Source organism: Vigna unguiculata, chromosome 2 (assembly GCF_037176805.1).
Source record: "Vigna unguiculata cultivar grain cowpea cultivar isolate G323 ecotype 2 chromosome 2, ASM3717680v1, whole genome shotgun sequence".
NCBI lineage: Eukaryota > Viridiplantae > Streptophyta > Magnoliopsida > Fabales > Fabaceae > Vigna > Vigna unguiculata.
This window is the reverse complement of record NC_140793.1, coordinates 10,615,281-10,635,200: the sequence shown is the minus strand read 5'-3', so window position 1 is coordinate 10,635,200 and position 19,920 is coordinate 10,615,281. Positions and strand designations below refer to the sequence as shown.

Below are 19,920 nucleotides of genomic sequence, written 5' to 3'. Positions count from 1 at the left end.
CGAGAAAACGTAAAAACCTCACTCTTCAACTACTCGAGCTCTCACCTAGGCGAAAAGGGCTCGCCTGAGCGAGAGAATCTCTCTCGCTTGAGCGAGTACTTCCAGCCTGAGCGAGATCTAGTGTATAAACGTGCTCGAGTACTGTTTTCGTCTCTGATTTAATTGTTTGCCTATATGATATGGTGGTTTACTGTAAAAGCTTGAAGTATGATGTTGCATATGTTTAATGGGATGAAATGAGACTGTTATATGTTGTGTTTGGCATGAAATGAAATATGGATTGGTTGGTTGGTTGAGGCATCGATATGAAATTATGATGCTTGAGATGAAATATGGATCTGGTGTGATAAAACATGAATGTGATCAATGATAGACGTAATTCCATGAGTCTCATGAGGAGATCTCATGGTGGTGTTGTAGTGTATATAATTAGATAAGGATTCAAGTAAGGATTGCATCCCGAAACTCTAAAAAATTAGTTAGTCTCACGTAGAGCAGATTGATTCAAGTGGTGAGAGTAGCGGGAGGCCCTAGTCTTTGGCAGGATAATGGCCTTAGATGTTTGAAGGCTAACCTTGTGTGTGGTAGGGTGAAACCCATTGGCAATGGCTTTGCAGAGCAGTAGGGGCCACCACAAGTGCAAGCATCCAGTGAATCCGATCTTATTATATGTATCCGGATAATTGAGTCTTAGAGTCATGTTTGTTTGCTATCACATGGTTATATGCCTACGGTTTTGCGTGTTTATGATATGTTTTAATCAATTGCTTGCTATAATATGTCCAAAAGTAAAATTTTACTCTAGCTTACCCTTTTGCTTGTGTCTGTCTTTTGTGTGGTTTTTCCTTTTACAATGATCATCAATTTATTGATGTGAGCAGATGTGGAAACCCCTAGTGGTCATCAGGTTGATGAAAACGCTATAGTGTAGCCAAGCCTGGGTTGGATCTTGCTCCTTAGAGCACTTTTCGAAGGCACTATTGCCTATGTAATATCTTGCTCTATGAGCAAGCTTTTTGGACGACTGTCAAACTCTGAAATTTTGTTTTGTTCATGACATCATGGTGTGCCTTAGTTTCCTTTCTAAGTATATTTATTGATAATTGTAATGGTTGAGACATATATACTCTTGTCTTAGGCTCTAATTCGTATTATATTTATGTGATGTTTTATTTAGTAGATTTATTCGATTTATTCTATTTAAATGGAATGTCACACCAACATTTCTTCACAAATTTAAATTCCTTGAATGTAAAAATATATATTAAATTCGATTGACTATTGTAAAGTTAATGTTATCGTGTTAACATTTTCTAAATAAAAATATTAACAAATGTTATCAATTGTTTGCAATTAAATTTATTTTTTCTTCATAGCAAAAATTAAATAGAGTATAAAGAAAATTTTAATGCCTAATTTTTTTACTCGTAATAAACTACATCTTTCCTATCATTTGTGTAACTTATATTTTCCTATCACGGTACTAACCAAATGCTATGAAATTGATCGAGTCTAACATTTGATTAAAAAATAGTGTACAGTAGCTTTCATTAACTATAATCAAACTCTCTCAAATTATAGAGATCGGATATTGAAGTACTATAGAATGATAGAATTTACAATTACAAATAAAGATCCATATTTATCAATTTTTTTTTCTTAAATGAAATAGTTAAAATATGTGAGTATACAACTTATTTTTTTGTAATGTTAATAGTTCAAATTTTTAGTTTTCTATTAGTTGCTCCCCATAATTTTGGATTTAGCGTGATTGATACTGTTAAAAGAATTAAAAGAGGACGTACAAAATTAAAATGACTTATGTATAAAAGTTAAATTTAATAAAAATAATAATTTCTTTTTAATATAAATAAAACTACTGGGTAAAAATAAAATCATTAATTATAATAATAAATATCACTTTAAAACCTTTTATATTTATATATAGGTATGTGACCATATAACTATTTACAATTTTTTAATTTCTTTTTTATATTATTTTATTTTCTAAACTCAATTAACTTTATTTCATTTTAGAAAAAAAATTACTTACAAAATTATTTATATTAGAATGTGCCGATGATATATGAATCTTCCCCAATCCTTGAAAGTCATGATGCCATGCAAGGGTACACTATCACCTCTTTCTCAATACAGAGAGAGTGAAGACAATCAAACAAACAATCATATTTCACATATATACTTCATAACAAATCAACGACAGCTCCTATAGCAGTTGCTGGACCAGACATAGTGTGTGTATGTTTGAATTTAATGCAGATGCCATTTTCTTCTTACAGAGTAATCAATGCATCATTTTCCATGTTAGGATTCAATATAAGGTTTCTGTTCCCACGAAAAAGATCCTTCTCTGTTCCTTTCCCTAACCAACTCCACCCCCTTTGTCTCTCTTTGGATTCAGCACAAGCAAACAAGTACATGTACAAAACCACATTATACCATTACATCATCACTTCATGATGACCATGCAGAATAACATAAAAAAAATATAATAATATATTGAAGTCAGACAATGAAAATATATGTTATAAGTCTTTATTTTAATTAATTTGGTTAGAGAATTGGATGATGATTATATATTGGTCCGAAAGTTCTTAGAACTCAAGTTCCTCCATTACTGTTTTATTTTTTTAAAATTTCATCCTTTTTTTTTTTAACAGACAAAAACATCTTTTGAGATGAAAACCTTAGCAACAAAAAGTGTTGTGTTAGTGTTACCTCAGAACAATTACAAAGACCTTTGTTCAAGAAAATTGATATTATTAGTCCGTTGGCGCTTAACATTCCCAGAAGCTGATTCATCTCCACCACCACTCTTCTCCATCACTGCCTTGAGTGCTTCTTGTATTGAGGTAATACAGTACTGTTGTTGCTGCTGCGTGCTTTGTTCTCCATTGCTGTTTGAACTTTCTTCGTCACCAGTAATGACCAACACGTTCTTCACACGCCCACCAAGCGATGTGATCTCAGCCTTGAGGGTTCTGAGCTTCAAGCCCTTCAACGTTTTTATGAGGTCTGGTAAGAGATCTGACCTATCTTCACAGCACAGTGAGGCTTTGATCACAAACTTTCCATCTTCGTCTGCTGCATCCACTGTCAACTCGTCTGCCTCCGTTGGCACTGCACTGCTTTCTGCTATCAGAGAGGTTTCGCGCTTCAGTTCCTTCACGTGCTCAATCACTTCCGCTAGCAACGAAGCTTTATCTGTCTGCAACAACAAAATCAAAACTTGTTTTTTATAAGATGCAACTGCACAAAGCAATCATCTTTTCTTTCTGGGTAAATTGTGAAATATTAGTGACATATAGTGAACTTTCTAACAGACTAATACATTAGAGCCCCACTCTTATTTTCACCATATGATTTTCATTTCTAAATTGATGTACAAGTTATAATAAAGAAGCTTTTATTGACAAGAGAGAATATGCTGCAGACACATATCAGCATAATTCTAATATATATAATTAAGAGTCTCACTACAACTACTATACTTACTGGGTAATGAATGAATTACAGAATAAAATAATTTGTTGACAAACAACAGTAAAACAGTCTTAAATATACTATAATTTGTTAAGTTTTATTGAAGCTACAAAAATTATTTGTTAAAATTACTGAAGTAATTAACTATATCAAAATAATTACAAATAACTGATTGTAGCAATTTTTAATTTACTAATGAATGTTTTAAAGACACTAATCAGTACTAACATTCTCTCATGACTAATATATAGCAAAGGTTGGAAGTTGTGCAGTGTTTGAAATGAGGTTGAGGTAGGTAGGGGTGCTTAATGATTATGAAATGGAATAGTAGTGGGGTATTTTGAATGGTGGAAGTGGCATGCAGCATGTGTAGATAGACAGAAAGATGAGATGAGATAGATAGGTATATAGAATAATGCGTGGGTGCATGTGTGTGTGCCTGAAAAGGGTGCTACTTTGTCTCTCTGGCTTTATTTCTTTTTCATTATCGAGCTGAGTTTGACTGATCAACAATATCCGGCAAGAAATTTCCATGTGTAGCTTTTTCAACTGCTGCTTGGTTCCTCTTTATTGCATCAACAACCTACCTTAACACTAATACCTTTCTTTCATCTTTAATCACTTTTTTTACTAATAAACTCCTCTGAAACTACCACACACACACACAGTCATACCAAAAAAGGTAAGCTAAAAACAAAAAACATATATGCCATGCTTCTTCAAACATGTCTTTTTTTAATTGAAATTTATTTTCATGTAAGTATTACGTCTGTGTAAGTATGTAAGAAAATGTTGCTATCATCACTCTTCCTTTAAACAAAATGAGAACATGGAAAGCCAAAGAAAGCAGGTTAGTAAGAGAAACAAACAAGACCTTTTGCATGCACCCTATCTTTTATATGTCATTTTGGTTAAAAATGCACCGTGTTGAAAATTCTCCTATTATAAATTCTCAGGTCTCTGATCAGGATATAGGCATGTTAGGGTGATTTCATACGAGGTTTTGTCAGTTATGTTGTCCTTTTAAATTAGAAATGACATGATGTCTTTTTTAGTTAGGAATGACTTATTAATCAAAAATTCACAATATAATATTTGAAAATCTGAGTTGGGTAACAATTTCATGCATGTGATTTATTGAGACAAACTATTTTTTCTATAAAATAAGTGAATCTAATATGCACTTACATATGTAATTTATAGGAACAAATAGTTTATGCATGATGTGTGAAAGGTCTTACAAGGTCAAACAATCACATTATATATGTGCTAAACTCGTTTATTTTAAAATAACTATTTTAGAACTTATATCTGTTCAAAATGGTTTAGTAATTAATAGTATTCAAGATCTTGTATTGAAAATATTAAAGTCGTTATATATACTTACTTTGGTAGTGTTGGGCAATAAACTCCGAAGCTTGGCAAGATGGTTGTTGATTCTCTCTCTACGTCTTCTTTCTGCTTCACTGTGACTCTTTGATGCAGCAAGAGCCTTAGCCTCCATGATTTCTTGAGCAGTCATTTTTCCCAACTCGGCTTGGAGTCCAAAAGGTGCTGAACCGGGTTGAACCATAGGTCCGAGGGTGTCGGATATGATCCTTAGATGGTGGTGATCAGAAGGACTCTCGTATGCAAATTGAAGAGAAGGGACCCTTCTGCTGAAGAAGCTCGAATAGGGTGAAGGTGTGGGAGGGACTATAAACGTTTGGTCATGATGGTCTCGGACAGGGTTGGTGTTATTGTTGTAGTGAACCGGACCCGGGTTGAATGAGTGAACCGGAGGCATGGACCATGGTTGCAGCATGATTGGAGTAACTTCAGGGAACATTAAACCTCTTGAACCCCCGAAGATGTTGTCACTGTTTTGTTGCTGCTGATGCATCTGTTGTTGAAGGAGAAGTTGCTCTTGGTAGCTTTGAATGCTGTTGTTATTGTTATTGTTGTTGATTGGTTGAGAGGAACACTGTCCTTGATCATCTAATTCCTTTTTCATCTCCATCTATGATGTGTTTAGTTCTGAGAGAACTCTGGATGTGTAATCAAAACTCCAAAGCTTTATATGTGAAGGAGTGAAAAGAGAGGAAGATTTAAGGGTTCAAACGTCAGAAAGGTTAGGGTATTTTCTGCTTTGTCTAATAAAGAAGGGAGCTAGAGCTGAAAGGTAAAAGGGTATCGAGAAGAATATTTCATATTTTTTTTCATCTGCACTAGGAATAAAAAGGAAATGGACATTGACAAGGAGAAAGAGCAAGAGGGAACTAATAAAACTATAAAAAGACACAAACCTTAATCCCTTTGATACAAAATGACTCTCTTCTAGTTCTGTCTTGTAATTCTATCACATGTTGAGGATCAATCAGTTACTTTCTTCGTTTCCTTCTGTTGTGGAGGTGGTGAAAGAAAAGGCCAAGGTTTTGAAGCTTTAAAATTCTCTCCCTGCCTCTCTCTCTATCAAATCTCTTTCACTTGGTAGGTTTCTACTTGTGCCACAAGGGTATGTTAATGATCCCTTTTATCCTTTACCTCCAATAGAGCTTTCCTTTATGCTGTGTTGGTGTCTTTTTGGACTTATGTTTGGTCTTTTGCTCTCTCTTCTTCTCTCTGCACTCTAAAATATATAGAGCCTGTTTGAGTACTGCTAGTCTCCTTTCCTTTCTTCCTACGGCATTAACTTTATCTATATCATTCCATGTAGCTTTCAGGGCTGTCTGTGGAGTGGCATCTTTCTAAAACAGCAAAAACTACAATATATAATGTTTTACAGCCATAAAATATACAGTATAATCTCATAAAGTAACACTAATTTTTTGTTGCTTCTTATTGGTTCAAAGTGTATAATTGCACTACCTGTGTGTAAGAGAGAGAAAGAGATGGGAAACACAAGCTAGAACAACAGAGTGAACACAACACAGATTGTCGACCGACCAAGGACCAGAAAGGCTGAATAGTTATCATCATGATGAAAAAGCTTAGCTTAACCTTTTCTCTCTTTTTATTTTTATTTTTTTAATTTTCAGTTAGTAGTACAATTTTATAGTTTATATATTTCTCCATCTTTTTTCTTTTTTGTTTTACTTCATTTTCCCTCTTTTGGGGGGTCATTTTTATACTTTGCACTTTCCCTTTTGGCGTTTCCATTCCTTGGTCAAGCCCCACGTTCTTCCATACTCTTAGCTATGTGACTATGTCCACGCCACCCTTTCTGCTTCCCCAACACCATGTAATCATTGTGTCTTGGAACACACTCTTTCCCCTCTCTTCTCTCTCCTTGCTTCTCCTAATAAGTGTCTTGGTTTCAGTTGAAACTAGGTGTATAGTGTGTATGTTTATGCATATTTTTATGTGTGGTTCTCATTACCCTATCCTTTTGGGAAATTATAGCAAACTTGTGCACATACATGATCTATATTTTTCTAGTAGTGGAGTGGAGGTGGTCCACGAGTAAAGGACAACACAGGAACATAAAATAAAGCACAGCTTATAGGTTAATGCTTGAAATTTCTTTCACCTTTTGATGTGGAAACTTGCAATAGGAGATAGTGGATCAGCATTACCTTCATTTTACGCGGGCATGCAGTAATATGTTTCTTCAACATCGATTACCCAAACTTCAAGTTTAATCTAAATTCAGCTTAGGATCATCAGGGTTTTGTCTTGGCATTATAATCATAGCAAGCCATCATTTTGAACATGAACTAGGTTGAAATTATTCGTTTTATTTGACTCGATCTTGACCCTTACTTGGTAATCATCAACTTGTAAGACTATTCACCACCGTGCCATCTTCTGTAGTAATTTTTTCCTTATCAAGAAAACAAACAAACAAATCGTTATTCTAGAAATATGGAAAATTGACGCATAATTTTCCATGTTTGTTGTTATGTGCAAAAGCAGATATGAAATATATATATCAAATCTGGTGCAAAATGCACATTCTCTTAGAATAAACATTAAAAAATGTGCAGGTCCATAACATACATGACTTTAATTTCTTGGCAACTTCTTGTCTCTGTATTTTAATTTATCCGTGCTCACCACCATGACGTTGATGACTCAAAGTTGTGAGCTAGATAGAAAGGATAGCAATTAATATGGATTTATAATTATGTAATGACATTTTTGTTTATTGGAAAGGGCCAAAAGATAATCTAAAATTCTTATGAAAAGAATAGTTATAAAAATGTCACTTTGGGATGGTTGGTTAGATATTGTCCACTAAAATGTTACAACTTGAAAAGGCCACACAACACAAGGAAATAATAGATGTTTCCAATTACTTTTGACAAGTGGCACAGTTTTCGAAACTCCTCCGTATCTATCTAGCTATAGCATACTATAGTAGTGTTACTTTTCTTTTGTTTTTGTCTCTCTTAACTTTTCTTTTTCTTTTTAATTTATTTTTTTCTCTCTAGTTTCACACCTCTTGATCTTCTTCTCTGCTAAATATACTTACTGTTTACCTTATGTTGTACCTGTAGCTGTTGTTGTGCTTCTCCCTGGTTGGTCCAAAAGAGGTTCAAATATGTATGGTTTTGGTTGTCATCTTTTTAGGACTTTTATATGGTAAAAAAGGAAGCATGGTAATTTATTAGCCCTGGCTTAAAAGGCAAGTCTCATACCTTCACCGGCAAAGTCTGCAAGCTAATTACACGGTTCCCATAAGCAGTTTGGCCATCAGAAGTAAAAGTAAAATGTAAATCATTAAAGGCTACACACTTACGTTTCCCAATTCAATGTTAAGAAATTGGTGTTGTGGTTTAGACTGCAATGATATACTTACACCACCAACAAAACATAACTATTTTGTTCTCATTTCTTTTATAATTACTAAAATTTATTTATTTTAATAATCACATCGTTCTTGAAAACAATTGTTTGAATGAATATTTACCAGTACAAAAAAAGTGATACTACATCAATTATTTGGGTCCTACTACTCCGCTATTTTACTAATGTTTTATGAGACGATACTACTACAAATTATTATATTACATGGGAATTTTCTTGCAAATTTTTTAAAAAAATTTGCAAGAAAAGGTTTTTTCCTGCTATTTTTTCTAAGAATTTTAATTGGCAGGTAATTCCTTCGTGGATAATTATTTCCTACAAAATTATATAATTCGCAAGTATTTCTTACAAAATTTGTTGCAAAAAGTGTTATACAAAATATTTTGCAAAAAAATTGGCAGCAATTTCCTGCAAATCCTTTTTTCATAACAAAATTTATAAGTATTTCCTACAAAAAAAATTTCAAAACAAAATTGACAGGAAATATGAGTTTTTTTAGTAGTGAAAGTAGGAGATATATTACATCAATTCCAAAAAATGTAATATAGTTAGCATATAACATTGGTTAAATACAAATTGCTATAATATTAAAAAAATTAGAAATCAGAATAAGTGAGATATTATATCAAGTGTGTGACCCGATGTAATACGACTTAATTTTTAAATGCAAGATTTGTTTTTTAAACTATACCATAACCCGCAAAAGATCAATACATTCGAGATTGTGGACAATTCAAATTGTACTATATATTCTCAAGTAGAGTAAATTACCAAAGCATATCAAAACTATTATGCTAAAGGTTAAGGTTACAAAATATTTAAACATCTAAATAAAACATTCCTAATGGCTATGAAAACTAATTTTTTCGACTAAAAATATCTTTATCATTCCATGCAAATTTTTTCAAGTTCATCTTTTCCCAATGGTTTGACACCTTACAAAATCTGAAATATGGAATATATATTAATTATTGTACAGTGTACCACGGGAAGCATAATTAAACATCAATAATTGAAGAAACTCTTACATCGACCCATGAATCAATAATGTTAGCACGAGCTATGGTCCACATCCAATAAATAATGTAGTATCCATACTCAAAGCTTCCACATTGCTTATTGTACTAATATATGAAATTTACGTAATTAATATATGAAGAACTAAGAGAATTTAATTGATAATATATAGATTCAATGGAAACTGCATACCTTACGATAAATCCATTCAAGATGAGATGAAGATGTAGTGGATTTACATTATAAGACATCACTAACATTAATAACATGAAAAAGAAAAATCATTAGTAATTTACAATATAATCATGATAAAACACATTACTTTTCTAATTAACACATACCTCTATATTAAAATTATCATTTTTTTTGCTTGGCTCGTTGTGCAATGAACCAAACCATACGACAATACGGTTTACAGGACAAACAATAATCAATTGCCAATGAGACCTATTAAAAGTGATACTACACTAGTTCCCATAATAACCGATGTAGTATCATGTTAAAGTAAAAAAAAAATTCAATGTATTTTTTTGCCAAAAAAATTGTATACATTGGTTGGACGAATAATCGATGTAATATTGTCTACAATAACTACTAAATTACCACCATGCAGTTTACTACATCTTTTCTTGTGTAAATAATGTTATATCCTGTTGTTATATAACTTTTTTGCACTAGTGATTGTTCTGACAAGGTAAGATATGGACCTCACGTGTGAAACATAGATGCGATACAAGACACTAATATATGTATGTGTGTGTGTGAACTTAAACTAGAACAAATAAGTCTGATAAAAAAGAACAATTAAAACAAAAATCCCCAAATTATGAGTCCTAGATAACAAAAATAACTACCAAACTGTAATTCATCAATTTCTACTCGAAACTTGTTCAAGATTGAGTTGTGGAGATTCGTGGAAGCCTATAAAGCAGAGAAACAATAAAATTTCACATAAAAAATGGACGAAAGGACAAATTGTTGATAAACGAATATAATAGCATGATTAACAAAGTTAACATTCAAGTAAACTGCCAAATTCAGTTAAAGCTTATATTTAATTATGCTTTTGATGTTCAAAATCACTTTGTACTTCTTGAATGAAGAAATTACAACTATGTGCTCACCAAATTAACGCAATGGGTATGCATATACTCTAATTAAATAGTATACAAACGCAAGAATCAATTCAACCTTGAATAGAAATGACAAGCTAAACTAAGGTGGTAAAACTGGTTTAATATTAAAGATGCAAGAATTTTATGTTCAAACAATGATGTGTGAAACACATAATGGATGAATTATGTCGCAAAAATTATAAAATAACAGTGATTCATAATCTATTCACTCTCTATGTAGTTCTTAGATCATGAATTCAACAAACTAAAGTAGAAAACATCAAACTTGAACCACACATTATTCTACCTAGTTATGTGGAGTAGATTGCATTGCAACTCAGGGAAAACTTTATGTCATAGATGGAAAATACAGCTCTGTGAAAATGAAATTGCCTTAGCTTTCACATTCCAACTTCTCTTCTCTTATATCTTTTGTCTCCAAGCACTTCAAATCTCCAAGAACTCAACTCTCTTTTACAATGTTCAGAAACTAGCTATATACACTTAGCTACCTATTTACTTCCTATCCTAAAACTTCCTACAATATATCATTTTCATTGTGAGCTCCTTTATCCAGTTCAATTGTTTCCCTAAGTTCAACAAGTTGCAATTCCAACAAATGCAACTATCTTCCTTTCCATTTGTTATTTGAGGTTTATGCAACTTTTCAATTTTGACCATTGGAGTTCTTGACTAGCTACAACAGGTATAAGTTCACGGTCCAACACTTAGCAAGTCACTTGGCATCAATTTCAGCAACTTGTGAAGTTCAAAGTGAATGCAAGTCGAATCCCGATTTTTCTCTTATTCAAGTGCAACTTTGACCTTCAATTGCAAGTCAGTTTTAGAATAAGTTCTCGTTATAAGACCTTAAAATGGTTTTTCTAATTTGTGCTATTAAAATGTAAAACATGTTAACTAGATAAAGTCTTACTTCTAAAATCAGCAAAAGAAATTAATTATTTTAAGTTTAAGACACCAACAAAATAAGGAAATTAAATTTGTGCTACCTAAGTAACTACAAAAATCCACTTCTAACATTACTTAACTACTATGCTAGAATTAAACTAACACTAGACTACTTTAGCGAATGCAAAAAATTAAGCTAAAACTAAACTAATAATTCAAAGATAATGAAATTGAAATAAAGAAAATAGAAACTAAATGAAACACACTATTCTATCAATTATAGTAATAAAAAAAATCTAATACAACATTACTCTACTCTACTTTACATTATCACTAAACTAAGCCTAAAAACTACCAATTAAGAGAAAATACAAATTAAAGCCTAACTATCCAATCTACTCTAAAATTAGCCTAATAGACTAAAACTTACAAACGAGACCTTAAAGAAGTGTTTTTATCATTGAAAAATATTAACACTCAAGGGCTCATCAATAGCATAATTAAAGCTCATATGGTTAACTTACTAAAGTGAAGGATTAAAAAAGTTATCACTCACCCACAAAGAGCACTATAATTAAAGCTCATAGGCTTAACATCTTCAATTCTTCTTGATCTCTTTTCAAGATGATATGCACAATTCTATTTTTGTTAAATCTTTGACTTTGGTTGATCTTCAATTTGTCTTCAATGTGTATCATCAATCTTGTTTGTTCTTAAAGCTTGATAAGGAAAGTTGTGATACGATTCTTCAAGTTGTTTCTTCACCTACTCTATTATGAAAATAATTCAAATAATATTTGTAAATTTGATAAGTAATCGTAGTTAACATATATAATCACATATATTCATTTGTTTCATTAAAGAGGATATCATAACATTGTTGTTAACACACATTTTCATTGGATATATAATCATTAAAAAAATCTTTTCAGCATTCAATAATTATCTACAAAGTATTTGATTGGTAAGACTTAACTATAATTTAAATTTGAAAGAGGAACATATATGGTATATATGTTAGTATTAGGAGCTTGATTTAGTCCCACATCGTTCAGTATTATGAGACCTTGTTTATGATGTTGAGCGCAACATTCTTGGCTAATGTAAGCTAGATCACACCGAGTGCATGTCGGTCTAACAACTCCCATTATGACCGCTCCATGTTGTTTGGCTTCTGCCTTGTTAATTGTTGATACAACTTCTTTTGATATAGGTAGTCTTCTATCTACATCTTCTGATACAGGTAGTCCTCTATCCGCATCTTCTGATACAAGTAGTCCTCACCTTCCCTTCTTCCAATGTCATTACTTTTGAAGAAAGCTCCCAATACTTCTATAGACTAAGATTTCCAAGAAAAAAAGCCAAATATTTTCTAATGTGGTTGATCAGACAAAGCTACAACCACAAAGCATACTAAGAAATTGACTCTTGATACCAATTGTTAGAAAATTTTGAAATAAAGGATCTTGATCTAGCCAAACAAATTTTTGGTATGAGAATCTCCAAGGATAGATAAGAATGTATTCTGAACTTATCTCAGGAAAAAATATATAGAAAAATTGCTTAACAAATTAATGGTTGAAATGCTAAAACCAAGAAGACACCTTTAGGAACTCACTCAAAGTTTTCAAAAAGGCAATCTTCTCAAACAAATGAAGAAGAAAGACACATGTCTAAAGTGTCATATGCATCAATAGTAGGGAGCTTGATGTATGCTATGATTTGCATTAGACTTGACATCGCACATGTAGTAGGAGTTGTAAGTAGGTTTCAATCAAATCTCGGAAAAAAGCATTGTGAAGGTGTGAAGTGGATATTGAGATATTTGAAGGGCACTTCAAAGATGCATTTTTCTTTTAAAAGAAGTAATATCACTTTACAAGGGTTTTCTGATGCAGACTTGGAAGGTGATTTGGATCGTAGAAAGAGCACAACAGGTTACATTTTTATGTTGGATGGTAAAACTATCAACTGGAAGTGTAAACTTCAAGGAAAAGTCTCCCTTTCAACCATTAAAGCTGAGTGTGTAGCTATCTCAAAAGCATCGAAGGAGATGATATGGTTGAAAAACCTTTTAAAATAGTTAGGAAAATAACAAGACGACTCTCCGTTGTTTAATGACATTCAGAGTGCTATATGTCTTTCTATAAATCCAATTCTTCATTCCACATGAAAGCATATTGAATTGAAGTATCAATTTATCAAAAGCCTGATAAAGGATGGGGACTTGTTTGGTTGTAGAGAATTCAACTTATACGTTGACCAAGACTGTCACAACAACTAAGTTAAGACTTTGTATTAACTCAACTGGCCCTCAAGAAAATTGATGGTGAAGGCATTACACTAGGTGGTAATATAAATCAAATTCCAAGTGGGAGAACTGTTAGTATTATGGCTTGATTTAGTCCTACATCGTTTATTATTGTGAGATGTGGTTCTTTATTTTGCTATATAAGCAACCCTATGTAATGCTTGATATACACACAAAAATAAATTACTTTCTAGTGTAGTCGTAGACGTAGGCATACATAGAAATAAATTACCTTTTAGTGATGCTTTATGTGTTGTATTGCAAAGGTGTTGGATTAAAGAGGGTTGAAAGTTTTGGGTGTGATTTTTGCATGGGTTGGAATTTGTATGAACTGTTTTAATTGAATTATGATGGCTTGTTTGAAAATCTCATTTCTATCAAAAGAGGAAAATCCACAAGTTGTGGAAAAATCCACAAGTCTCTTGTGAAATTCATTGATGTGAATTCTACATCCCCGGAGCCAAATCCACAAGTTGTGGAAAAATCTATATATCACCTATGGAACTCGTTGATGTGAATTCTACATCCTAGAATCAAATTCACATGTTGTGAAAAAATCCACAAGTTACTTGGGGAATCTTCTGTTGCTTTCTTCACATTTAATATGAACTCTCGTGTCCTCTCTATTATGTGTGGAATTTATGTTTTTCTTTATGTTTCATGAAATCTTACTAGTTGTTCTTGAACATTGATGTTTCAGAGTGCTTGTTACATGAAATTATGAAATATGACGTGTGAGACTTGCCTTGATGTGTTGGTATGAGATATGATTGATTTTGAAATAAAATGTGGAAGATAAGGTGATTTCATGGAGAAATTCTTTTTGATGTAATGTAGTGTATGTAATGATCTATGGATTCAAGTAAGGTTACATCTTGACACTCTAATGATCATTCAAACTCATGTAGAGTAGAATAGTTCATATGGTGAGAGTAGTAGGAGGTCTTACTCTAAGGTAGGATAATGGCCTTAGATGATCATGGATTAACCTTGTGTGTTGTAGAGTGAAACTCATTGGCAATGGGTCTATAAAACAGTAGAAGCCACCAGAAGTGCAAGTTTCCAGTGAATCCAATTTCATTACTTGTATCTGGATAATTGACTTAGAGTATCTAATATTGCTTGGTATTACATGTTGCTTGTGTTAGCATGACTTGATTGTTATTTGTTAATTTAATTTCATCAACTTACCCTTCCTTGTGCTTTTGTCTTCTTGTTTGTCTTTTCTTTTGCAATATGGTCGCCAAAATTGGTGTAAGCAGATGAGGAGACACTTGTTGATCCTGATCAGGTGGATGGAGAAGTTGTCATTTAGATAGGATGTCTTAGAAGGACTTTTTCTTATGTTCTTAGTTAGTTCTCTATTTTAGTATCCTTTTGAAAAACTCTTTGATGCATATGTGGATGGCTGTAATAGTTATTCTATTATACTCTTTCTCATTGCTCATTTATATAAACTATGTGATGTTTTATTTAATAGTGTTTTCTATTAAATGGTACTTTACACATTTTCTTTGCTTGTTAATTTAACACAATTACTTATTAATCTTTGGAATTGAACTATATAGAAACATTTAAGTTGCTTCTTGAATTGAATTTGAGAAGAAAAGAAACACATTCTAACATAAAAGAAAGGCAAAAAAATCAAAGAAAAGAGAGAAAAACTAAAGTATTGAGACATGAAATAGTGAAAAGCAAAAAAAAAAAGAAAACATCCAATTAAATTATGTAAACTTGTTTACATGTGTTAGTCTTGTGACTTGACTTGTGTGTGTGAACATCTTAAGGTGTAAAATTTGTTTGGTTAAAATTTGAAAACTATAATTTGTGTTTTAATTGGTCTTTGATTCAACTTGCACTTTTATTTTGTTTTTGTATTTGCCTTTAATTTTTGCTTGTCATTTTTGTTGGAATTCCTTTAGGATTGCCATAGCTTTTGATCTCGAAGAAAACATCCAATACCCAAGAGAAAATGTAGATGTTTTAATAATGTTTGCAGATGTTAATGATGAAAACTCAAGTTTTAGAGTCTTTTTTCTTCTTATGTCTGTGTCTTTCACATAAGGTATTCACTGATATTTTCAAGATCACTGATATTTTCAAGATCAGCACAAATCTAATTTTAAAAAAGAAAATGTTTTGCCAAAAGGTAAACTTAAGCATAAATATTTTTTAAAGGATTTTAAGAATAATTAATTTATCAAATTAAATTTTAATTGTTTGAAATATTCTTTAGATGTTTAGAAACAAAAATAATCAATTACTTAAATAACCAATTAAAACATAAAGCTATATAAGCTCTAAGTGTTTTTCAAGCGCTCAACAAAAATAATTGACTAGGTGTTTTCATAATTGATTAAATTATTGTTGAACAATTAATGAAGAGCATGCATAATCAATTAAAAATAATGATTTTCAATTATCTTAGAGAGCTATTGCAAAGTGTTTTCAAAATTTTGTTAGAATAATCGATTAAGAGTTTGTTTAACCGATAAAATGCATTAGAAAGTGTTTCAAAATCAATGGTTAAAAAACTCTATAAATATAGATTCGTTTTTAGGCAACTTTTGCAATCATATAAAGAAAATCACCCTGAAGTTATATGAACTATATAAACAATTTTCAAGTGCTTTCAAATCTTTCAAAGTAAACAAAGGTTGTGTTGATTTCAAATAGACCTAGTGTTGCTTCTATTGTGGTAAAGTCTTTTCATTTGTGTTTCTATAGTGTGTTTTAGACTTGTCGTTTGAATTGTTGTGTTGTTAGGTGTTCCAATGGTGTTTTTGGGATATTGTATACAGTTATTAAGAAAAACATTATTTTAGATAGTCAAAGAAGGGATAAGGCTAAGATCCTCTTGAAGTGGTTCAAGACTAGTAGATAGAGAATATATGCTCTTTGCTATTTAGAGTTGGTTAAGGTTGATATCCTCTAGTTTGTTTGTAATTGTTTGTTAGCTTTGTACAAACATTTTTGTCAATTGTAGAACTAGGTTTTCAAGGGAGAAAAAATGAGAGCCGGGCATAGGATTAGTTGAGCCAAACCAATAGAAAATTTTGTTTATCTTTCTCAATATCTCCCTTTCTATTTCTTTACTAATCCGTGTATCAATTAGATTTTAAAGATAATTGCATTCTGAATTTCAAGTTAAAAAGGATTTAAAAGAAACAAGTAATTTTTGGGAAATGTTTTAAATCCTCTCTCTTGGTTTAACAAAGCCATTCTTATCTTTTTAAGAAATGGCCTCAGAGTTGGATTTTGAAAAGGAAAGATCCTTATTTCAAAATGGATTTGAAAATCAAACATTTGTTGAAGTTGTTGCTATAAACAAGCATCCTCTCATTTTTGTGATCAAAACTATCCTTTTTGGAAAATAAAAACGTCAATCTTTCTTGAGTCCGTTGATAGAGGAATGTGTGGTAAAAGGTCCCCTTATTCCTATGAATATGTCCACTAACAATGTGTAGGAAGAAAATATTTCTTTTTATGAACAATTAAGGAAACCAGAACAACCCAGTATAATGTAAAGGCAAGGAACATCATCGCTTCAGCTCTCACTCCTGATGAGTTCTACATGATCTCAATATGCAAAAACATAAAGGATACAATAAGCCTAGTATGTTGTGCTTGGTCTCCCAAGAACCCAAAGGGACTTTGGTTATATCTTTGTGATAGTGGACTATTTAAAAAAAAATTGGTCATTGCAAGCCATGCCATAAGTGGATGAAGCTAGCTATATCTCAAGACTATTATTTAGAAAGGTTGTCATATTGCATGGTGTACATAAGACTATAATGTCTAATAAGGATGATAGGATTTAAGTCATTTCTAAAGAACTCTTTAGCAAAGAATTGGAACTAAATTATTATTCTTTATAACTTCTCACACTCAAACTAATGGACTAACTGAAGTAGTAAATTTGTTCCTACCTACATTAGTGAGGGTAATTTTAAAAGGCAATAAGAAGTCTTGGAATCAATGTATTTCTCAAATAGAACATATTTATAATGTAGTTGATAAGAGTAATAATCTTTCTCATTTTGAGGTTGTTTATGGTTTTAACCCCTCCATTCCTCTTAATTTGCTTCCACTTTCGGATACAACTTCTTTATTTCTTAAAGAAGGGATATCAAGAAGTGTCATATAAAGGTGAAAGACAATATTGAAAAAAAAAAAAAAACCCTCAAAATTATATTGAACACAACAACGAAAGAACGATTTTTTTAAAAAAAAAATTGAGATTAGGTTTGACTTCAATTGAGAAAAAAAGATTGACTTCTTAGAGGTAATTAAAAGTCAGTATAAGAGTAGATGATCAATTCCAAGACCTCCAAAAATTAAATAATATTGTGTATTTGTTATATATCTCCTTTTGCAAGGGTTATTGATTTTGATGATGATTTAGAAACATAAATGTGTGTACACATCAACAATATTTTAAGAAAATCACTTGATGGTGCATTTGTCAATAAAAATCATCGTGTGAATGCACATCATCCGACGATATCTTGTGAAAATTGTAAAAATTTTATAGCACAATTTAGCACTCCTTTCTTATGTTTTGAACTATTTTTCTTACATACAAACCTTAAAATGCACATAATACCACTTTCTCATATTTTTACATTGACTATCTTTATTATAATCGAATTTAAATTTTCAATATTTTATATCATCTAACAATCGATCTCTCTCATCACTTTTCATGCACATTTTTAAACTTTACTTCATTCATATAAGTTTCATATTTTTCTAACAAAAAACTTGACAATTTCGTCAAAGAAGTAAAAATGGATAATTCCAATATTTTTTATTTTTATTTAGCCAATTTTTCCTTCGTATATGCAAATTGATTTATTTTCATATGCATGCATAAGGTTTAAATAAGGTTGGTTTAAAAACCATCTCATTTGAAGTTTTGTAGTGCACGTTATGAACAAAACAAATTTGTTGTTTGAGTTATAAAATACACAGGAGAATTTTATTTTTCTATTTGTTCTGTTTTTTCAATATTCATATTTATTTTGAACAAAACTTTATTCTTTTAGTTAAACAATTTGTGTTTCGTATCTGCGTTTGTATATGTGTATTTATGTAACTTAGAATTTTAAATAGTAGTACAATGTTAATAAAAATCTGTTACAAGTTAGATGATTTCAAACATGTTTTATCTCTTACACATATTATTGAGATTAAGTATATTTTTATATAGATTGTATTCATTATTTTTGTGGTTTTATTTTTAATTTTTGGAAAGTAAAAAGTAGAGTTGTTTACTTTAGAAAAGAAATGAAAGGTAGAAAGTAAAGTATTCTTCCTACATAGATAAGATAGTAAAAGAAGAAGAAGAATTCAAGAAGAACCATTAATTAGAGTAAAGGAATTACAACTTAACTAACATAAGAAGCAAAAACTTACTAATGAAAATAATGAGAGGTTGAGAGGAACTCACCCTTTGTTATTATCCTCTTAGTCATGAGAGAATGTGAGGGAGAAATGGGATATTTGTATTTATGAAGAAAGGTTAAAAGACATTTTTTTTTTATTGAAGACTTTTTTTATAATCTCCTTTTGCATTGCGTAAACAAGAGAGAGAAGAGAGGTAAAAAATAAAAATTACTCCATGTTTATCCTTGTATTAAAATGGTCTAATCAATGAATATTAACTTGACCCAATTAATTTTTCTTTTTAGTATAATTGCAATTCCTAAAATTGGTCTAAAAATCTTAAATTAACCCTTTTATAAAAATCCATCATTCCATTTATGAGTTGACTAATAATTAATTTTATAAGATTAATTTTATTTTTTTCACTTCTTAATATAACTATATTTTATACACACACTTAGGTCATATTTTACATATTTAAAATATTACTTATGTATAAATAAAGTCAAATTTCTATAAATTTCTAAATTTTCCTAAAGGAAACTTTTCGAGTTATAAAAAAGTCAAACATATAATTCATATAATATTATTTATATACAACAAAAATAAGGTGTTATATTCTATACTCTTAGATGCTTTGAGCTGAAATCTTTCTCGTGTAAAGGTTAAACTTAATGTCTTCAATCGTAATGCATTCCTTTCTTACACTCAAATAACTCACCAAGTTCTTATAGAATGATGAGGTAGAAGCAAGTAAAATTATCTTCATTTTCCATTTTCCATCCAGACATTAATGTTTTAGAGTTTTGACAAGATTGAATTGAGCTTATAAAATTGAGCCTTGAGTGGTGTATGGACCGGTGAAGTTTTCTTCTTTGCAACCTCATA

The 19,920-nt window shown here is 31.2% G+C and overlaps 1 protein-coding gene across 4 annotated transcripts; it reads right to left on the bottom strand.

The window, feature by feature from the left end:
• Nucleotides 1-2,057: 2,057 nt before the first annotated feature.
• LOC114172746 (transcription factor bHLH30-like) lies at nucleotides 2,058-6,281 on the bottom strand. 4 transcript variants are annotated; one of them, XM_028057054.2, is made up of 3 exons: nucleotides 4,892-6,279; nucleotides 2,740-3,229; nucleotides 2,058-2,410 (listed from the first exon to the last, which is right to left on the bottom strand). In XM_028057054.2, the coding sequence occupies exons 1-2, from the start codon at nucleotides 5,501-5,503 to the stop codon at nucleotides 2,750-2,752; spliced, it is 1,092 nt and encodes a 363-aa protein (XP_027912855.1). In that variant the 5' UTR covers nucleotides 5,504-6,279; the 3' UTR covers nucleotides 2,058-2,410; nucleotides 2,740-2,749. The 4 variants fall into 4 exon arrangements, with proteins under 4 accessions (XP_027912855.1, XP_085525695.1, XP_085525693.1 ...); XM_085669569.1 differs by having other exon boundaries at nucleotides 2,168-3,229; nucleotides 4,892-5,531; nucleotides 5,790-6,281; XM_085669567.1 differs by having other exon boundaries at nucleotides 2,168-3,229; nucleotides 4,892-5,706; nucleotides 5,790-6,280.
• Between the last annotated feature and the right edge of the window lie 13,639 nt (nucleotides 6,282-19,920).

What these genes read in the sequence shown, in the direction of transcription:
- LOC114172746 (XM_085669569.1), bottom strand. Translation starts at nt 5,503, where the DNA reads ATGGAGATGAAAAAGGAATTAGATGATCAAGGACAGTGTTCCTCTCAA. An exon ending in TATTGCCCAACACTACCAAA is followed by an intron (nt 3,230 to 4,891) that starts GTAAGTATATAT and finishes TTGTTGTTGCAG; the next exon opens with ACAGATAAAGCTTCGTTGCT.